At 35.1% G+C, this 20041-nt stretch overlaps 1 protein-coding gene and 1 long non-coding RNA gene across 2 annotated transcripts in view; both read left to right on the top strand.

Annotated features, from left to right (window-relative positions):
• Positions 1-3815, top strand: part of LOC141394919 (CD109 antigen-like) — a 37302-nt gene extending 33487 nt beyond the window's left edge. Inside the window, exons 7-8 of the mRNA XM_073970079.1 lie at positions 2672-3196; positions 3267-3815. Of these exons, the coding sequence (XP_073826180.1) occupies positions 2672-3196; positions 3267-3767 (1026 nt within the window). The 3' untranslated portion in view covers positions 3768-3815. The remainder of the gene's footprint in view (positions 1-2671; positions 3197-3266) is intronic.
• An 8129-nt stretch (positions 3816-11944) lies between these two features.
• LOC141393208 (uncharacterized) lies at positions 11945-17069 on the top strand. Its single transcript, XR_012410030.1, has 2 exons — positions 11945-12273; positions 16996-17069. It is a non-coding gene; the product is annotated as an uncharacterized lncRNA (long non-coding RNA).
• The last annotated feature ends 2972 nt before the right edge of the window (positions 17070-20041 follow it).

Here is a 20041-nt window from a genome sequence, read left to right as displayed (position 1 = left end):
AATCCACGTTTATAGCTCTGATGGTCCTTGCAAAAATATTCTTAAAATAATCCACGTTTGTAGCTCAGATGGTCCTTGCAAAAATATTCTTAAAATAATCCACGTCCTTTTTCCTCGCAAAAATATTCTTAAAATAATCCACGTTTATAGCTCAGATGATCCTTGAAAAAATATTCTTAAAATAATCCACGTTTATAGCTCTGATGGTCCTTGCAAAAATATTCTTAAAATGATCCACGTTTATAGCTCAGGTGGTTCTTGCAAAAATATTCTTAAAATAATCCACGTTTATAGCTCTGATGGTCCTTGCAAAAATATTCTTAAAATGATCCACGTTTATAGCTCAGGTGGTTCTTGCAAAAATATTCTTAAAATAATCCACGTTTATAGCTCTGATGGTCCTTGCAAAAATATTCTTAAAATGATCCACGTTTATAGCTCAGGTGGTTCTTGCAAAAATATTCTTAAAATAATCCACGTTTATAGCTCAGATGGTCCTTGCAAAAATATTCTTAAAATAATCCACGTTTATAGCTCATATGATCCTTGAAAAAATATTCTTAAAATAATCCACGTTTATAGCTCTGATGGTCCTTGCAAAAATATTCTTAAAATGATCCACGTTTATAGCTCAGGTGGTTCTTGCAAAAATATTCTTAAAATAATCCACGTTTATAGCTCTGATGGTCCTTGCAAAAATATTCTTAAAATAATCCACGTCCTTTTTCCTCGCAAAAATATTCTTAAAATAATCCACGTTTATAGCTCAGATGGTCCGTGCAAAAATATTCTTAAAATAATCCACGTCCTTTTTCCTCGCAAAAATATTCTTAAAATAATCCACGTTTATAGCTCAGATGATCCTTGAAAAAATATTCTTAAAATAATCCACGTTTATAGCTCTGATGGTCCTTGCAAAAATATTCTTAAAATGATCCACGTTTATAGCTCAGGTGGTTCTTGCAAAAATATTCTTAAAATAATCCACGTTTATAGCTCTGATGGTCCTTGCAAAAATATTCTTAAAATGATCCACGTTTATAGCTCAGGTGGTTCTTGCAAAAATATTCTTAAAATAATCCACGTTTATAGCTCTGATGGTCCTTGCAAAAATATTCTTAAAATGATCCACGTTTATAGCTCAGGTGGTTCTTGCAAAAATATTCTTAAAATAATCCACGTTTATAGCTCAGATGATCCTTGAAAAAATATTCTTAAAATAATCCACGTTTATAGCTCTGATGGTCCTTGCAAAAATATTCTTAAAATGATCCACGTTTATAGCTCAGGTGGTTCTTGCAAAAATATTCTTAAAATAATCCACGTTTATAGCTCTGATGGTCCTTGCAAAAATATTCTTAAAATAATCCACGTCCTTTTTCCTCGCAAAAATATTCTTAAAATAATCCACGTTTATAGCTCAGATGGTCCGTGCAAAAATATTCTTAAAATAATCCACGTCCTTTTTCCTCGCAAAAATATTCTTAAAATAATCCACGTTTATAGCTCAGATGATCCTTGAAAAAATATTCTTAAAATAATCCACGTTTATAGCTCTGATGGTCCTTGCAAAAATATTCTTAAAATGATCCACGTTTATAGCTCAGGTGGTTCTTGCAAAAATATTCTTAAAATAATCCACGTTTATAGCTCTGATGGTCCTTGCAAAAATATTCTTAAAATGATCCACGTTTATAGCTCAGGTGGTTCTTGCAAAAATATTCTTAAAATAATCCACGTTTATAGCTCTGATGGTCCTTGCAAAAATATTCTTAAAATGATCCACGTTTATAGCTCAGGTGGTTCTTGCAAAAATATTCTTAAAATAATCCACGTTTATAGCTCAGATGGTCCTTGCAAAAATATTCTTAAAATAATCCACGTTTATAGCTCATATGATCCTTGAAAAAATATTCTTAAAATAATCCACGTTTATAGCTCTGATGGTCCTTGCAAAAATATTCTTAAAATGATCCACGTTTATAGCTCAGGTGGTTCTTGCAAAAATATTCTTAAAATAATCCACGTTTATAGCTCTGATGGTCCTTGCAAAAATATTCTTAAAATAATCCACGTCCTTTTTCCTCGCAAAAATATTCTTAAAATAATCCACGTTTATAGCTCAGATGGTCCGTGCAAAAATATTCTTAAAATAATCCACGTTTATAGCTCAGGTGGTCCTTGCAAAAATATACTTAAAATAATCCACGTTTATAGCTCAGGTGGTCCGTGCAAAAATATTCTTAAAATAATCCACGTTTATAGCTCAGATGGTGCTTGCAAAAATATTCTTAAAATAATCCACGTTTATAGCTCTGATGGTTCTTGCAAAAATATGCTTAAAATAATCCACGTTTATAGCTCAGATGGTGTTTGCAAAAATATTCTTAAAATAATCCACGTTTATAGCTCAGATGGTGTTTGCAAAAATATTCTTAAAATAATCCACGTTTATAGCTCAGATGGTCCTTGCAAAAATATTCTTAAAATAATCCACGTTTATAGCTCAAATAGTGCTGGCAAAAATATTTTTAAAATAATAAACGATTTTAGCTCAGATGGTCTTTGAAAAATAGATTTAAATGTATACCTCAGACACCAACAGGTGTGGTGTAGGATATCATGTCCTCCAGTCGACTTCGAATTCATTATTTTGGTTTCTTTTTTTAAGGTTTATGCCACTGAGTATTCAAAGGAAATCGAGAAATCTTTACAATACCTTGCCGACCATGTGGAAAATGAAGATAATATTTATTCCCTTGCCCTTATTTTATTGGTATTCCAAAAATCAAAACATCCTTTGGCAGAAAAAGTAATTGATAAATTACAACAAAAATCTAAATTTGAGAATTCTTTAAAATGGTGGTCCAACTCAACGGAATTTGATAACAATGACATTGAAGTTACGTCCTACGTTTTGCAAGCTTTATTGGAAACCGAGGAAGAACCGGGAAAGATATTACCCATTATTAAATGGTTAATCGGCCAACGTAATAATCTGGGTGGATTTGATTCAACACAGGATACAGTTGTGGGCCTTCAAGCTCTAGTGGCTTTTGCAGAAAAATATTCACCAACTAGGGGCGGTGGAAAAGTTAAAATCCATTTCAAGGCCATGGATGAAGAGGGTGTAGAAACAACATCCTGTTACTTTGAGGTGGATCAAGAGAACTCATTTATTTTACAAAGTCATTTGGTAGGTACCGCGCACTTTATCTAAATTTCAAACTTGTTTTAATATGATACATATTTATCTTTCCCTTTAGCTACCAAAAACAACACGCCAAGTTTGCTGCACTGCTACTGCAACTGAGGGCAGTGGATCTTTCTTAATACAATTATCCTATAATTATAATTTGAATGTGCCAGAAAATAAGCCCAATTTTCACATTGAATACAAATCTAAAGTTAATCCGCTATCTGGACAATTGGCGCTGAATGTTAGTGCTGAATATAAACCTCAACCAACCGTCGATCGGAATGAATCAAATATGGCTGTTATGGAAATTAGTCTGCCATCGGGATACATTACTCACATGGATAATTTAAAAGCTCTACAAAGTGCATCACGTATTCAACGAGTTGAGATGAAAAATGATGATACCATTGTAGTGGTCTACTTTGAGCGACTTGTTGCCGGGGAGCTTAGCTCTTTTGACATCTTTGCTAATAAGTCACATGCAGTGGATAATTTGAAACCAACACCAATTACAATCTATGATTATTATAACACCAAACAACGTGCTACTTTATTATATCAAATATAAAATATTCATTTTTTTAATTATTAAAATAAAATTATTTTCCACTATCAATATCCTTTCCCTAGATAAGGTCTTGGTAGAAATATTGTTACACTATACTTTTCAAAAAGGGTATACTTGTGTACTCTATACGCATATAAACTTTGGAGAAGACATTCCAAGTTGTTTTAGAGAGGAAGGGTGCTCCGATGGACAAAAAGCTGGCCACTTAAGCAACATTAGTCTCAGGTCCCATGCTAAAGGTAGAACGGTATTCTGCTCCAGCTTTGAAAGGGCCGCTCAAACGACGACATTATTTTTTTCTGGAATGAACCTCACTCACATCAAAAAGTACTTATACCTTCTACCAATCACAAAAAATTGACGTGACTCGACATACATATCACGGTGCGCCTGAACTAACTTTAAATGAAAGGTGCTTACAACTGGGAAGTTTTAGCGGATTCTGCAACTACAATGAAAAATCAAAAAATAAAAAAACCTGAGCGCTATTTAAATAAATTGCGGTCAAAGTTCACATTTTAAGGTTTTCCTTAGGTTTTCATGATTCTGCTTGTAACCGCAAATTAGGCTTTTGTAATATGTTGTCCAAACTTAGTTTAAGTTCGAAGATGGGTTATATCGGCCCACTCCTTCCGGTACCTCCCCCACAAAAGTTTGAAAATGTTCGGAAAACTTATGCGCACGATAACTCTTGATGGGAGTGACCGATTTAGCCTATACTTTGAACATAGTGCAATTTCTACCAGACTTAGATGAGGTTTCAATATGGTACCTCCCACACAAAATTTCGGAAAAGTTCAGTTTAGGACCTGCTCTCGAATCATTTTGATTTTTGTTTTAACAACTTGTATTCACTGTCCCCTATACGACGGTATAAGTTTCATCAGGTGCAAGTTCATACTTCCTGAGAAAATAGCCTGAAAGGTGTGTAGTTGTTGGAGCGCAAAATAACACTCTAAAGGATGTGCCGATTATAGGTCCACTCCTGCAGGTACCTCCCCCACAAAAGTTCAAAAATGTTCGGGAAAATTGTGCGCACGATTACTCTTGATGGAAGTAAAAGGTTTGGTGCATATTTTAGACATCCTAAGATATCTACCAGATATATATTAGGTTCGGATATGGACTATATTTGTCCACTCCGTAGGGAATCTCCCACACAAAATGTTATGCAGTTATCTCTTGAACGAGGCAACCAATTTGGTCCAAACTTTGGATCTTCTAATATTTTGCCCAAATTTAGTTCAACTTGTAAAATGGCCCATATTGGTCCTTTCCATAGCGTACTTCCTTCACAAAAATACGACATTTGTGTCTAAGTGCAGTTTAGGGTCTGTTCGAAGATCTTTTGGAAATGTATACCGATGTTCATTATGGTTCTGTTTAAAGCGATATTATGTCTTCCGTGGACAAGTCCATGCTTCCTGGCATACTGGTCCAAAAGTTATACGATGACCCACTGAAATGACTAGTGGGCGCGATATCTATCGAAAAGATGTAACTCCCAAAATTAGATGCACTTCCATAATGGAACAAGTCGGTTCATTCCTTTAAGTTCCTCCTCCGCAACACTTTTGAACTAAACCACATTTTTCGGCAATTCTGAGAATACCCTTATGTGACCTTAAACTTTCATCCACGGACAGATCGAATGTATATCGGTCGGTAGATGAAAGTTTAAGTTCACATAGGCTGAGGGTATACCTCTGTCGGCAAAGCCGACTAATTCTTTTATACTTGTTTTTTCTAGGTTCTACCATTTTTGAGATATAGAAGTTCAGTGGGCCTAATTCTGTAACTTTTTGACAACATTACTCATTGTTTATTTTACAACAATTTCATTTGTTTGTTTTGTAGTTGTTACAAAAACAAAAGAAATTTCAACAACTTTTCAATCGATAAAAGTTACAGGATAGGCCTGCAGGTCACTTTTTTAGGTTTTTTATTTATTTATTTTTTTTTTTTTTTTTGTTAGGTTTTCACGATTTTGCTTGAAAACAGCAAGTCTTATCGAAAAGGCGCTAGAGAAAATCATATAGCTGTGTAAATTCTGTACACGATTAGCCTTTGTACGTTTTTCCTAGGTTGTAACATTTTAGAGATATATAAGTTTAAGTTGGGAAATTGCAGTCATGACAATTGTTTAATAAGGAGGCTATACAGTCAGTGCATTGTCCCTATTTAACATTCTATATCTCAAAAATGGTGAAAGGAGAAAAATTGACTGAGATATGAGCATTGGAATGGGACTTTAAACGCATTTTTCTCAATATGGCATTTTTGAAGTCGGTGCCAACGATAGCTCGAAAAAAAGACGGTCATTTTTTCGTTAAAATCGAAATTTTGAGTTTGACTGTTCACAATTTTTTTAAATGTATATTTTTTAATTGGTTTTTTTTTCGCTGAAATATAACATTATTCACGGACCAAATTGAAATGGAAGGTACTTACACATGGGAAGTTTTTGCGGATTCTGAAACTACAATATTTATAGATGGAAAAAATGAAAAAAACTAAAAAACAAGTAAAAAAGTATCAGTCGGCTTTGCCGACAGAGATATACCCTCAGCCTGTGTGGATTGAAATACTTTATTTCCAAAAAAACACTTATGTATTTAGGGGGGTTTCAAAATTTTGGGCGTATGAACCGACAAAAGTATGGATAGGATTATGGAATGTCCACAGGATCCTCGAACAGACTCTTAACCACACAAAAATGTTGAACATTTGTGTGGTTGGTACCACAAGGAATGGTCAGATAGGGCCCAAATTTCAACATAAACTAAGTTTCTACAATATTTAGAGATCCAAAGTTTGAACCAAATCGGTTGCTACGTCTTTGAGAAATCGCGCGTACCATTTTAGCGAATATTTTCGAACTTTTGTGTGGGAGGTACCGGAAGGAGTGGAAGAAATATTATATTATCGAAAGTGTGGACGAACGCAGTATTCGGTTAGAGCTCTCCAGCCACTACATATGGTGCCATAGGGGGTTTTACACCTTCCGGGCTGTTTTCTCAAGAAGTATGGACTTGCCCCTGAAAAAACTTTTACTGTCGTAATTGAGGCAGCGAATGCAAGTTGATTCAACAAAAATCAAAGTGATTCGAGAGCAGGTCTTAAAGTGAATTTATCCAAAATTTTGTGTGGGAGGTACCCGAAGGAGTGGACAAATATAGTTCATATACAAACCTGATCTATATCTGGTATACATATTAGGATGTGTAAAGTATGGCACAATTTTTCCTACAATTTTTGAGCTTTTGTCCTCCTTCAGGTACCTCGCTCACAAAAGCTCAAAAATGTTCGGAAAAATTGTGCCACGATAAATCTTGAATGGAGTAACCGACATGGTCCATACTATAACTTCGAACTTAAATTAAGTTTGCACAAAATATTACGAAGGCCACATTTTGGACCGAATCGGCAGATCCGTTCGAGAGTTATCTTGCGCTCCAACCACTACATACGGTGTCATAGGGTTTTTTTTAACTTTCAGGCTATTTTCTCAGGAAGTATGGACTTACCCCTGATGAAGCTCATAGCCTCGTATGGGGGGCAGTGGATACTAGTTGCTACAACAAAAATCAAAGCGATTCGAGAGAAGGTTCTAAGCTGAACTTTTCCGAAATTTTGTGTGGGAGGTACCCGAAGGAGTGAACCGATTGAGTCCACATTGAAACCTCATCTAAGTCTGCTAGAAATTTCCCGATGTGCAAACTATGGACGAAATCGGTTACTTCCTATAAGAGTTATCGTGTGCACAAATTTTCCGAACATTTCCGAACTTTTGTGTGGGAGGTACCGGATGGAGTGGACCGATTTAACCCATCTTCGAACTTAAACTAAGTTTGGACAAAATATTACGAAGGCCAAATTTTGGACCGAATCGGTTGATCCGTTCGAGAGTTATCGTGCGCCCAGCCAGACAGACAGACGGACGGACATTGCTAAATCCACTCCAAATAGTATGAAACACATTTCGTCCAAACATACTTGGGGTCTATAACCATTATTTCGATGAGGCACATTTTGCCCGTATGAAAGTGTATATACCCTTGTTAGCATAAATGCTGAGGGTATAAAAACGCCGGTGCGCTTTTTAAATAAATCGCGATTCAAGTTGACCGCAAGTCCTATCAAAATGAGACTAAAGAAAATGTAGCTACGAAAATTCTCTACAAGATTGACTTTTGTGATATCTTCGTAGTTTTTACACTTATTGACATGTAGAAGTTCAAATTAGGACAATGGATTGACTGTACGCCTCCTTATATTACAATGTTATGCACAGTGCACCACCTTAACTAAAAAATCCAAAAGTAGTTTAAGATATCCTCTTTCAGATTAAAAAAATACCTACTTAAAATTATTGGTAGTTTTCTTGAAAAAAATTATGACATATTTGCTCTGTCCCAGAACCTGCAAGAAGCTACTATTTTTTACTACGATAACATTTTTTCCTTTATGTTATCGGAAAAAATAGTAAAAATTAGTAGATTCTTGCAGTTCTGGAACAGACTAATTGTTTTTTTTTTTTTTTTGTCTGAACGACTACGGATAACCTCTTAATGTATATTGGGGTTATACGAGTAATTGTGTGGAAAATTGAGCGGTTAACGAAAACGCGTTTTTAAGTCGATTCGGTGAAAAAAGTTTCCTCATCGACTGCGATTACACCGTGCAACATTTTAAAGGTAATTGTGTGCAATCAACTTCTACTGCGGATTTTATGAAATTACAGACCCAATCGACAAAAACACCATTTGGATTTTATGTTGTTAGATCGGGTTTAGATTTTAAGGCCTCATCTAAACATGGCTAAACATTGACTTTGAAGAGGAAATTGAGGCAGTATCTCTGAAACCAATTCGAATCTTGTAGATAAGAACATGAAGAAAATATTTTGAGAAATAATAAACAGGAAAAACTGACGTTTTCCCCCCGCTATTCCACTATTTTCTATTTTTCGCACCATATCTCCAAAACTGTTATATTTTTCGTTGACTTTTCTATGGAAAGTTCACAACTCGTCAGAACATTCCATTCTTGTAAAATGCCTCTATCACTCTGTTTGTGCACATTTTCCAAAGACCATTTAATAAATATATCTACAATGCATTGATATCCCAATTATGAAAATATAAGGAGTCTGTCTGAACATTGTTTGAAATACGTTTTGTAGAAATTACAATATATAATTGTTCCACAAACATCCCAGATGGGACAGGGGAGACTTCTCTCATATCAATGAGTGCACGCCGATTCATATTGGCTCAATGATATGGGACCTACTTTTTATTGCCGAGTCCGAACGGCGTGTCTTACGACACTGATGGGCAGAAATGCTCTGCCTCACACACAAAAGTGTAAAAAATACATGAGTCTCTCGCAATTTGCCCATCAGTGTCTTACGACACCACTTGTAGAGAAGTTTTTCATGGCTTAAATACTCAGGAAATGTCGCCAGCATTACTGAGGGGCAATTTTGCCACAGTTGAAAATTTGATGTTGCTTGGCCTGGATTCGAACCGCAGACCTTCTGAGTGCAAGGCGGACGTGCTAACCATTGCACCACGGTGGCCCCCAATGATAGAAATTATGATATGAAATTCCGCCTAAACAACATGAAATACGTATTTTAGAGTTTGAAAATGTTGTGAAGAATTGGTGAGCACATTATTTAGGAAATTTTTGCGAAAATTTACTTGGTTCAACGTCCCAATAGTTTAGCTGCTACTGACCGTAATTCCAGAAATTAGGTAAACTTTCGTATATTTTATCGATGTTGATGCGCTAAATGCAGTTTTTCCTAGTTTTTCTGTTTAACACGTAAGCTCTACTATTTATTACGGAATTCCATGTTCGCTTATTAATTGATAATGGAATGATATGACATAAAGAAGTTATTTAGATTTTACTGACGGTTTCCCTCAAAAAGTATAATAACAAACAATGTTTAAATCATTTCTTACAAAACTTGTTAATTAAGTATATTTTCAGTGCAGAAACTTCAGATTTTTCTATTTAAAATCTCCAAACAAATTTTATAACAGACAAATATGTAATAATTTGTTGCAGCAGTTCAAAAATTTTTATTCGACTCAACCATTTCTCTTATTCGTACGTCCCTGTCGGCCCCGTCTCGACAGTAGCCTTTGTTCACTTGTTATACCCTCAACATTTATGCTAACGAGGGTATATACCAGCCAAGATCACCCATATACGTTAACGTGACTACAACAACAACATATGTTCTCATTTTTTCTCATCTGCCGTGGTTTAGCAAAGGAATGGTTCGCTCAGAGAGACTATTGCACAAAATATTTGAGCACCACCGGTATATACCATTGATTGTCAAAATATTTTGCGCACTAGTCTCTCTGAGAGTGTCTTTCCTTTGAAAAACCACGACAGATGATAATAAAGAGTACATATATTGTTGTTGCAGTCACGTTAACGTATATGGATGATCTTGGCTGGTATATACACTTCCATACGGAAAAAAAGGTGACTCATCGAAATAATGGTTTTAGACCCCAAGTATGTTTGGACGAAATGTGTTTCAGACAATTTGGAGTTGATTTAGCCATGTCCATCGGTCTGTCTGTCCGGCTGGCTGGAGCGCACGATAACTCTCGAACGGATCAACCGATTCGGTCTAAAATTTGGCTTTAATCTGTCCACTTCTTTCGGTACCTCCCCCACAAAAATTCGAAAGTGTTCGGAAAATTTGTGCGCACGGTAACTCCTGAAGGAAGTAACCGATTTGGTCCATACTTTACACATCCTAAAATATCTGCCAGATATAGATCAGGTTGCAATATGGACTCAATCGGTCCACTCCTTCGGGTACCTCCCACACAAAATATCGGAAAAGTTTAGTTTAGGACCTGTTCACGAATCGCTTTGATATTTGTTGTAGAAACAAGTATTCACTGCCCCCCATAAAACGGTATAAGTTTTATCACGGGCAAGTCCATACTTCCTGAGAAAATAGCCTGAAAGGTACAAAAAAGCTCTATGACACCGTGTGTAGTGGTTGGAGCCGATTCGGTCCACAATTTGGCCTTCGTAATATTTTGTGCAAACTTAGTTTAAAATCGAAGATAAGCCATATCGGTTCAAAAATGTTCGGAAAAATTGTGCGCACGATAACTCTTGATGGGAGTGACCATAGTCCATACTTTATACATCCTAAAATATCTATCAGATATAGATCAGGTTCGAATATAGACTACATTTGTCCACTCCTTCGGGTACCTCCCCCACAAAATTTTGGATAAATTTACTTTAAGACCTGCTCTCGAATCACTTTGATTTTTGTTGAAGCAACTTGCATTCGCTGCCTAAATTACGGCAGTACATCTTTTTTCAGGGGTAAATCCATGCTTCTTGAGAAAACAGGCCGAAGGGTGTAAAAACCCCCTATGGCACCGTATGTAGTGGCTGGAGATCCACTTCCATAATGGTCAATGTCGATCCATTCCTTTTAGTATCTGCTCCGCAAAACTTTTGATCTGTAATCCTAATCAACATTTTTGTCGGTTCAAACGCCCAAAATTTTTTAAACCCCCTAAAAACATATGTTTTTGGGGGGAAAATTGTTTCAATATACACAGGCTGAGGGTATATCTCTGTCGGCAAAGCCGACTGATATTTTTTACTTGTTTAATGTAAATGTTTGCATTTTTAGTTGGCTTGCGTGGACTCTATTAAATCTGCTAAAATAGCAATGTTTTGGTGTTTTGATCACATAATAGGGTATTATTTTCTTATGTTATCGACGCAAAAGCTGGATTCGAAATATTCGATACAAGTCCGAAATATAATTCTTTTTGGAGGTATCTAATCAAAGAATTAAAGAAATCTATGCAGTTAACAGTGTTAATTTCATAAAATTTTCATGCATTTTTGGTGGTGCTTTTATTTTGATGCTTTGGAAACTTTAGGAGGGGATTTGTAGAATAATGTTGTACCTTTTTGATTGAGTCATAGTACGTTTATATAAGTTAACGTTACACTCTGATAAACAACTGAGTTCAACGATTGTTGTAACCTGATACTTTATTAATGTGAACGTACTCCAGTACTGCAAGACAGCGAAACAACGTTTGCTGTCGAATAAGCAATATTTGGTATCAGCTATAATCAAAGCTAGGTTTATGATTGTTATTGGTCATTATTATTAATACTTTGAATCAAGCAAGGCACATAGTGCCACCAACAGATTAATTGAATAAAGTAAATAAAATCAGCAAGTGCATAGCACTGAACTAAACATCGAGTGTTTTAAATAAAATCAAAAGGATCTCCCGACAACTCAACAAAGTGCGTAGCATTGGATTAGACGAGAAGGCCTTTAATTAAGACAACAGGAATCCTTTTAACTGGCGCCCAACAAAGAAGGAAGGACAGCCCCCCAGTAGCCGTGAACAATAGGCAAACAGGAATTTTCGTACGAGATAGCTGCCGACCGTGAAACATGAAGTTTATTATAATAACAGTAAGTTAGTGAAGTAAAAAAATTATTATTAGTAATAAGCATCAAAGAATAGAACACAAAATTAAATTAAAAATTTATTAAAGTAAACATAACGTAATAATTTCAAAAGAAAGTGATCTTTAATATTAAGTTAAAAAGCGTGAAACAAAAATTAAGAAAGCAACGCAACATAAAATTTTCAAAAGAGAGTGTGAAAGAAAGTTTGTAATAAAAGTAGTAGGCAAATTTGGAATTTATGTTAAGTGACCTGGAGGATTTAATCAGCAAAGTTGAAACTATGAGTGTTTCCAACAATACAACCCAAACATCTGGTGGCACCACCAAAAAATTCAGCTTTTTCACTGAGAATCAAACAAGTGAGTTGATTAACGTTATAACAGAAACGGTGGCAAACCTTTTAAAAGGTGGGGAGGATAACTGCACTACCGAAGACGTCAATATAAACGCCGCGGAAAACTTATCTGATTGCGAAAAAATTCCCGATATAGTGAAAACTTTAAGAGAATTTTCAGGGAAACCCGGAGAATTCAGCTCCTGGAGGAAGGCAGTTGACAGAATCATGTCCCTTTATGAACAACATAAAGGCACAGCAAAATATTTTGCGATTCTTCACACTATTAGGCACAAAATTGTCGGCGAAGCCGACACGGCTTTAGAGTCATATCGAACTCCATTAAATTGGAGGGCAATAAGAAAATGTCTGGTACTTCACTTTTCAGACAAAAGAGATATTTCAACATTGGAATATCAAATGACTGTGTTGGCCCAGGGAAATCAAACGGTGACGGAATTTTATCAGAAGGTTTACCACCATCTATCCCTAATTCTGGATAAGATTGATTGCTTAGAGCTCGGAAAAGAAGCTCTAGATGTTTTAACCCAAACATTCAGAGACAAAGCATTAGATACCTTTGTCCGAGGGTTAAACGGAAATCTCCCCAGCTTGTTGAGTGTGACAAATCCAACGAGCTTACCACAGGCATTAAACGCTTGTTTAAAATTAGGTAACCTAGGTGTTCGGATACAACATGCCACAGAAAAGGGTCAGAGGCCCAATAAAAATCTCCAACCAAATCTCCCAAGAAAATTTTATCCTCAATTAACTTTTGAAGCTAACCCACATCATCAAAACTTTAATCATAGGCAAGAATATGCAGGACCAAATTATAACCGAACATTCCAACAACGGCAATATGGAGGTCAACAAGGTTTTCCAAATAATCCTTCAGCAGTGCCTCATTCTGGATCCAATCAGTTTGGAGGATATCGACCTCCACTCCCTCCAAAACCGTTACCTCCCATGGATGTTGACCAATCTATTCAAACGAAACAAGTAAATTACCAAAATAAACCACAAACTAGTCGTGCATTTGCGTCCAATTATAAACACCAAGCTTCAGAGAATATCCATCAACCACCCAAACATCAAAGAATGTTCAATATCGAGGCTGACATACAGAACGATTTTTATTCTGACGACCCACAAGAAGATCATTATGAAGTAAATTATGATGACGGAACAGAGACAGAGCAAGACGAGCAATCAGGAATAGTTGATGACGTAAATTTTTTAGATTAGCTTCAACGTTGCCGTATTTCCCATACAAAATGAAAAATGGCAACGAATTGAAATTTTTAATAGATACAGGATCAAATAAAAATTACATTAAAAGCAAATTCATCAAAAATCCTCTACCGAACAATAAACCTTTTTCTGTGAATTCTGTTGGCGGAATAATTCACATTAACAATCACAGCTTCATTGACATATTCGACTGTGGAACTGAAAAATTTAAATTCTACATACTTCCGGGATTAGAAACCTTTGATGGAATAATCGGAAATGATACTTTAAGGTTTTTAAATTCTGTAATTTTCACAAAGGAATCGTACTTTACGATTCTAAACGGAAAACAATTTCCATTGAAAGAACTTGTGATTAGTGAGGTAAACAACATTACTTTACGACTCAATCATCTCACCCATGAGGATGAGAAGAAAATAAGAGGAATTCTGGATGAACATCCAAACCTATTCGCAGACCCTAATAGGAAACTTACTTTCTCAACAGTAGTACAAGCTGAAATAAATACAACCAGCGATAGTCCAGTTTACTCAAAATCATACCCCTACCCCATGGCATTGAAGCCTGAAATTGACAAGCAAATCGAAGAACTCTTAAGAGACGGAATAATTCGCCCATCTCGTTCAGCTTATAATGCTCCGGTTTGGATAGTACCAAAAAAACAAGACCATTCAGGTACAAAACAGTATCGTATGGTAATTGACTATAGGAAGTTAAATGAGATAACTAGACCTGACAGATACCCTATACCTGAAATAACAGACATCTTAGCAAATCTAGGTGAAAATAAATACTTTTCAACTCTAGATCTAAAAAGTGGTTTCCATCAAATTCCCCTAAAGGAATCTGACATTGAAAAGACAGCCTTTTCGGTCAAAAATGGAAAGTTCGAATTTACTCGATTACCATTTGGCCTGCGCAACGCTTCATCAATCTTCCAAAGGGCCTTAGACGACATCCTTAGGGACCATATAGGAAAACGATGTTACGTCTACATAGATGACATTTTAATATTTGGTAAAACTAAGGAGGAACATATCAATAACCTGAAGATAATATTTCGAACTTTGGAAAATTCCAATCTGAAGGTGCATCTAGGGAAAAGTGAATTTCTAAAGGAAGAACTTAATTTCTTAGGATTCAACGTAAAACAAGGAGGTTTTTCTGCAAATCCAGACAGGCTTAAGGCTATAGAGAACTTTCCCCAACCCAAAACAGTTCATGATTTGCGATCATTCTTAGGATTGACTGGACACTATAGAAGATTCGTTAGGGGATACGCTCAAATAGCTAAACCATTGACTTCGATAATGAGAGGTGATATTGGTAGAACTCCTAGAAACCAATCAAAAAAAAATAGCATTGACTTGACCCCTGAACAGATTGAAAGCTTTAAGCAACTTAAAAATTGCTTAGTTTCGGATGAAGTCGTACTGCATTACCCAGATTTTGATAAGCCGTTTGAACTCACTACAGATGCTTCAAATTACGCACTGGGCGCAGTCTTATCTCAGAATAATAGACCGATTACGTACCTATCTAGAACTCTTAGTAAAGCAGAAGAGCAATACGCAACTAATGAGAAAGAGATGTTAGCCATCATTTGGGCTTTGAAAGAGTTAAATTGCTATTTATATGGTGCTAGAAACATAAAAATATTCACTGACCACCAACCGCTGACCTTTGCGTTAAGTAACAAAAATACTAACGTAAAAATGAAGAAATGGAAGGCACGGTTAGAAGAATACAACTATGAATTGATTTATAAACCAGGTAGTTCTAACGTAGTCGCAGATGCGTTATCTAGACCCCCAATCACTAACGTGAATTCTTTAACACCAACAATTCACAGTGCTGAAAGTTCATCTGAAAATCTCATCCATTCAGTAGAAGTCCCTATAAATACCTTCAAAAACCAAATATTAATAGAAGAATCTGACGTTTCTTCTTATGAGTTTAAAATAATATTTCCATCATACCATCGTCACATCGTAAGGGGAAGTGCATTTGATCATGATACCTTAAAAGAAATTTTATTAAAATATCTTAATCCACTTGTGGTAAATTGCATAAAAACTTCGGAATCCTTAATGCTGAAAATTCAATCAATATACCCAGCATACTTCAGCAGTTTCCAAATAAAATTTACACAAATAATATTAGAGGATATTACAGACGAAGAAAGACAGAAACAGATAATAATTGATACCCATAATAGAGCACATAGAAATCACGTAGAAAATAAACAGCAAATTTTAGAAAATTATTACTTTCCTTCGATGACAAGGAAAATAAAGGACATTGTCAAATTATGCAAAATTTGTAAGGAAAACAAATACGAGCGACATCCCAATGTTCCAAAATTGAACCAAACACCAATTCCCACATACCCCGGTCACACTCTCCACATTGACATATTTTCAACCGACAAATTTAAGGTATTAACAGCAATACATAAATTCACCAAGTTCGTAGTAACAAAAATGCTGGACGGAAAGAGTATAGAAAACGTTAGGAAACCTCTAAGAGAAATACTGTTCTACTTTGGAGTTCCAAAAGTCATCATAATCGATAACGAAAGGTCTTTTAACTCACAATCTATAAAATTTATGTTAGAAAATGAACTCAACATTCAAACATTTACCGCACCGCCTTACAAAAGTGAAGTAAATGGTCAAATTGAGAGATTTCACTCCACCTTGGCCGAAATAATGAGGTGTCTTAAGAACGAACAACCAAATAAAGAGTTCACCGAATTATTAGAAGACAGTGTCAATGAATATAATCACTCTATCCACACCTCCACAGGAAAAAAACCAGTAGATTTATTTTTCGGTAGACCAACAACTTTTGGACCCGAAGACTATGAGCGCACTAGATTGAATAATTATGAGAAGCTTTTAAAAAAACAAGAATCTGATTTACAATACCACAACAAAAATAAGAAAGAACCCATAGAATATCATGAAGGCCAGAAAATTTTTGTAAAGCAGAACAAACGACTAGGTACTAAGTTATTCAAAAGGTTCAAAGAAGAAATCGTAAAGGAAAATAGGCACTCCACAGTATTGACCCAATCAGGCAAAGTAGTTCATAAAAGTCATATTAGAAAATAATATAAATTCATCTGTCTTTAGGTTCTACTTACAGGTTGCCTAGGCCTTACGGAAATCTTAGACTATTCTCAGTCTGAGATTATCTTTATCGAAAATGAAATAGGGAAAATACAAACTGGTACTTTCAAAATATTATAAAAAAGGAAACATTGTAATTTGAAAAATGTGCTCAGCACAATAATTACTTAAAACATTAAAAATTGTCCTAATAAAATGTGCATAGCACCGGAAAAAGAACAACATTCATTAATAAATAAAAAAGCATATTTTGTAAATGAGAATAAATAATAAGGCATCTAAAAAATAAATCAAATCATTGTAATTGAATAAATAATAGTAATCTTTGTTTGTAACAATGTTTATAATAAAAGGTGCATAGCACCATAGAAACAACAAACAATAATAGAAATAACATTTTATGAATAAGAAGAACCAGAAGCTATCTAAGAAGAAAATGAATTGAAAAAATTAAAAAGAAATATTAATAAGCCATCTAAAAAATAAATCAAATCATTGTAATTGAATAAATAATAGTAATATTTGTTTGTAACAATGTTTATAATAAAAGGTGCATAGCACCATAGAAACAACAAACAATAAAAGAAATAACATTTTATGAATAAGAAGAACCAAAAGCTATCTAAGAAGAAAATGAATTAAAAAAATTAAAAAGAAATATTATTCAATTTAAAAATGTAGAACAAGCTCTTAACTTTACAAATGCTAAAATGTTTCAAGAAAATTGTAAAACCTTAACTATTAGACCTATAAGAAAAACTTGGCCACAAAAAATTTAAAACGAAAGAATGAAACATTTGTTATGATAAGCGAATGTAAAAACATAACTGTTGCCACCTTTGTCCAAAATCAAAAGTAATTAACGCTAAAAATGATGATTGTGCTTCAAAATTATGGAAACAACACCGAATTATGGAAACAACAAACAAAAAAATCTACAAAATAGCATTTTAAGTATCAATCGGGACGCTTGATTATTCAGAAGGGAGGAGTTAACGTTACACTCTGATAAACAACTGAGTTCAACGATTGTTGTAACCTGATACTTTATTAATGTGAACGTACTCGAGTACTGCAAGACAGCGAAACAACGTTTGCTGTCGAATAAGCAATATTTGGTATCAGCTATAATCAAAGCTAGGTTTATGATTGTTATTGGTCATTATTATTAATACTTTGAATCAAGCAAGGCACATAGTGCCACCAACAGATTAATTGAATAAAGTAAATAAAATCAGCAAGTGCATAGCACTGAACTAAACATCGAGTGTTTTAAATAAAATCAAAAGGATCTCCCGACAACTCAACAAAGTGCGTAGCATTGGATTAGACGAGAAGGCCTTTAATTAAGACAACAGGAATCCTTTTAACTTATATAACCGGATTTAACAACCCCACTGGGTTTTAAATGTCAATTCCATTGCTTATATTTCAAATAAATTCTCAAAAAGAAGGTTAACCCTGCAAAATGCTGTAATATAAACATGGCCTTAAGGTCCAAAAATTATATCGGACCTTATTACAAGGTACATAATTCCAAAGCTCCTGCATGTAATTTGACCCTTGGAATGCTGTGAAAAACTCAGGAATTCGTATACAATCGAAATCGCTTATAACGTCGGTCAAGGGACCGACGGAATTTGTCCCTATAACCGATATGTCGTTATAAGCGATAGGGCTATAAAGGGCCCCAGAGATTTTGGACTTTTGGATATCGTCGTTATAACCGATATGACGTTATAAACGACGACGTTATAAGCGATTTCGACTGTATTATACCCTAGACGGCAACGTTAATTTGCATTAAGAAATGCATTTAATTTTAACCTGACAGCATAGACAAATAAAAGAATAGACAGAGAAAATTGTAGTGTGCTTGTTTTTTGTAGGGGTCACTCTTACAACCAATATGCTGTGTGTTCACTCAATTGCATTTTGTTTTTGGGTAAATTGCAAGATTTTTTTTTTTTGATTTTTTTATATGACGGTGTAGATCCGGCCAAATACTACCCACATATTGTCTTTTACCATCAAAAATAGTTTAAAAATGTATAGTTCTTGTCATTTTAAAAATTGAGTATCTCGTAAACTGACTCAATTCTCATTGAGTGAGAGAATTTGACTGAGAGGATTTCTTCGTCTACACCGGTGGTGCTCAAATATTTTGTGCAATAGTCTCTCTGAGCGAACCATTCCTTTGCTAAACCACGGCAGATGAGAAAAAATGAGAACATATGTTGTTGTTGTAGTCACGTTAACGTATATGGGTGATCTTGGCTGGTCTACACATTCATTAGTCTGACAGACGACAGTTTCTGCATTTACGAAATTTTAGAAACAGCTGTTTGCTGGTAAACAACTGATGTGTTGTTGTTTGCAATGCATATTGTGTCTCAGAGCATGAATATCATTGATGTCCAAAATAAATGAGAGAGAATAGATGGGAGAGTAATGTCCCTATTTTAAACAACGGCTGACATAGCTCTCTTTTGAAATCGTTATTCTCTGTTGTTACGTCAACGTGCAGGCGTGGACATCAATAATGAATATGCTCTCTCTCCTACAAGAATATGGGCTCTCTTTCACAGCATTGCCATATTGAAATACCTAAATTCAGTTTAATTTCCCTTTGATTTTGTGTATTAGGAATGTGGATAATGCACGAATTAATTTGAATTAAGGCAGTTAATGCAAATTAACGCTGCCGTCTGTCTGGTGTATTAAGCGAAGCTCAGAAGCATATATTATCCATAAGAACAACTTCAAAGCGCCTTAGGATCCCAAAATTATTAGTCTCACTGTATTTTCTGGGGTGTTATAAACTGTCAGACTGTAAAACTCAAAGAAATCTGCAAGGGTCCGCTTTAACGAGCTATACGCGAAGTCTGACCTTAAACAACGGCAATTAATGCACAAATATGTTCCTACTTTGTCAAAAAGATATCATGGACAACCAAAGACGTTCGATAAAGCAATAAAATATAAAATTTGTATTGCTTATTTCATAAATTTTACGGTAATCTCAATATTTCATTGGGGTGTATGTATA

This window comes from Musca autumnalis, unplaced genomic scaffold (genome assembly GCF_047663935.1).
Source record: "Musca autumnalis isolate F117 unplaced genomic scaffold, ASM4766393v1 scaffold_2, whole genome shotgun sequence".
In the NCBI taxonomy this organism is placed as follows: domain Eukaryota; kingdom Metazoa; phylum Arthropoda; class Insecta; order Diptera; family Muscidae; genus Musca; species Musca autumnalis.
This window is presented reverse-complemented; position numbering and strand designations above follow the sequence as displayed.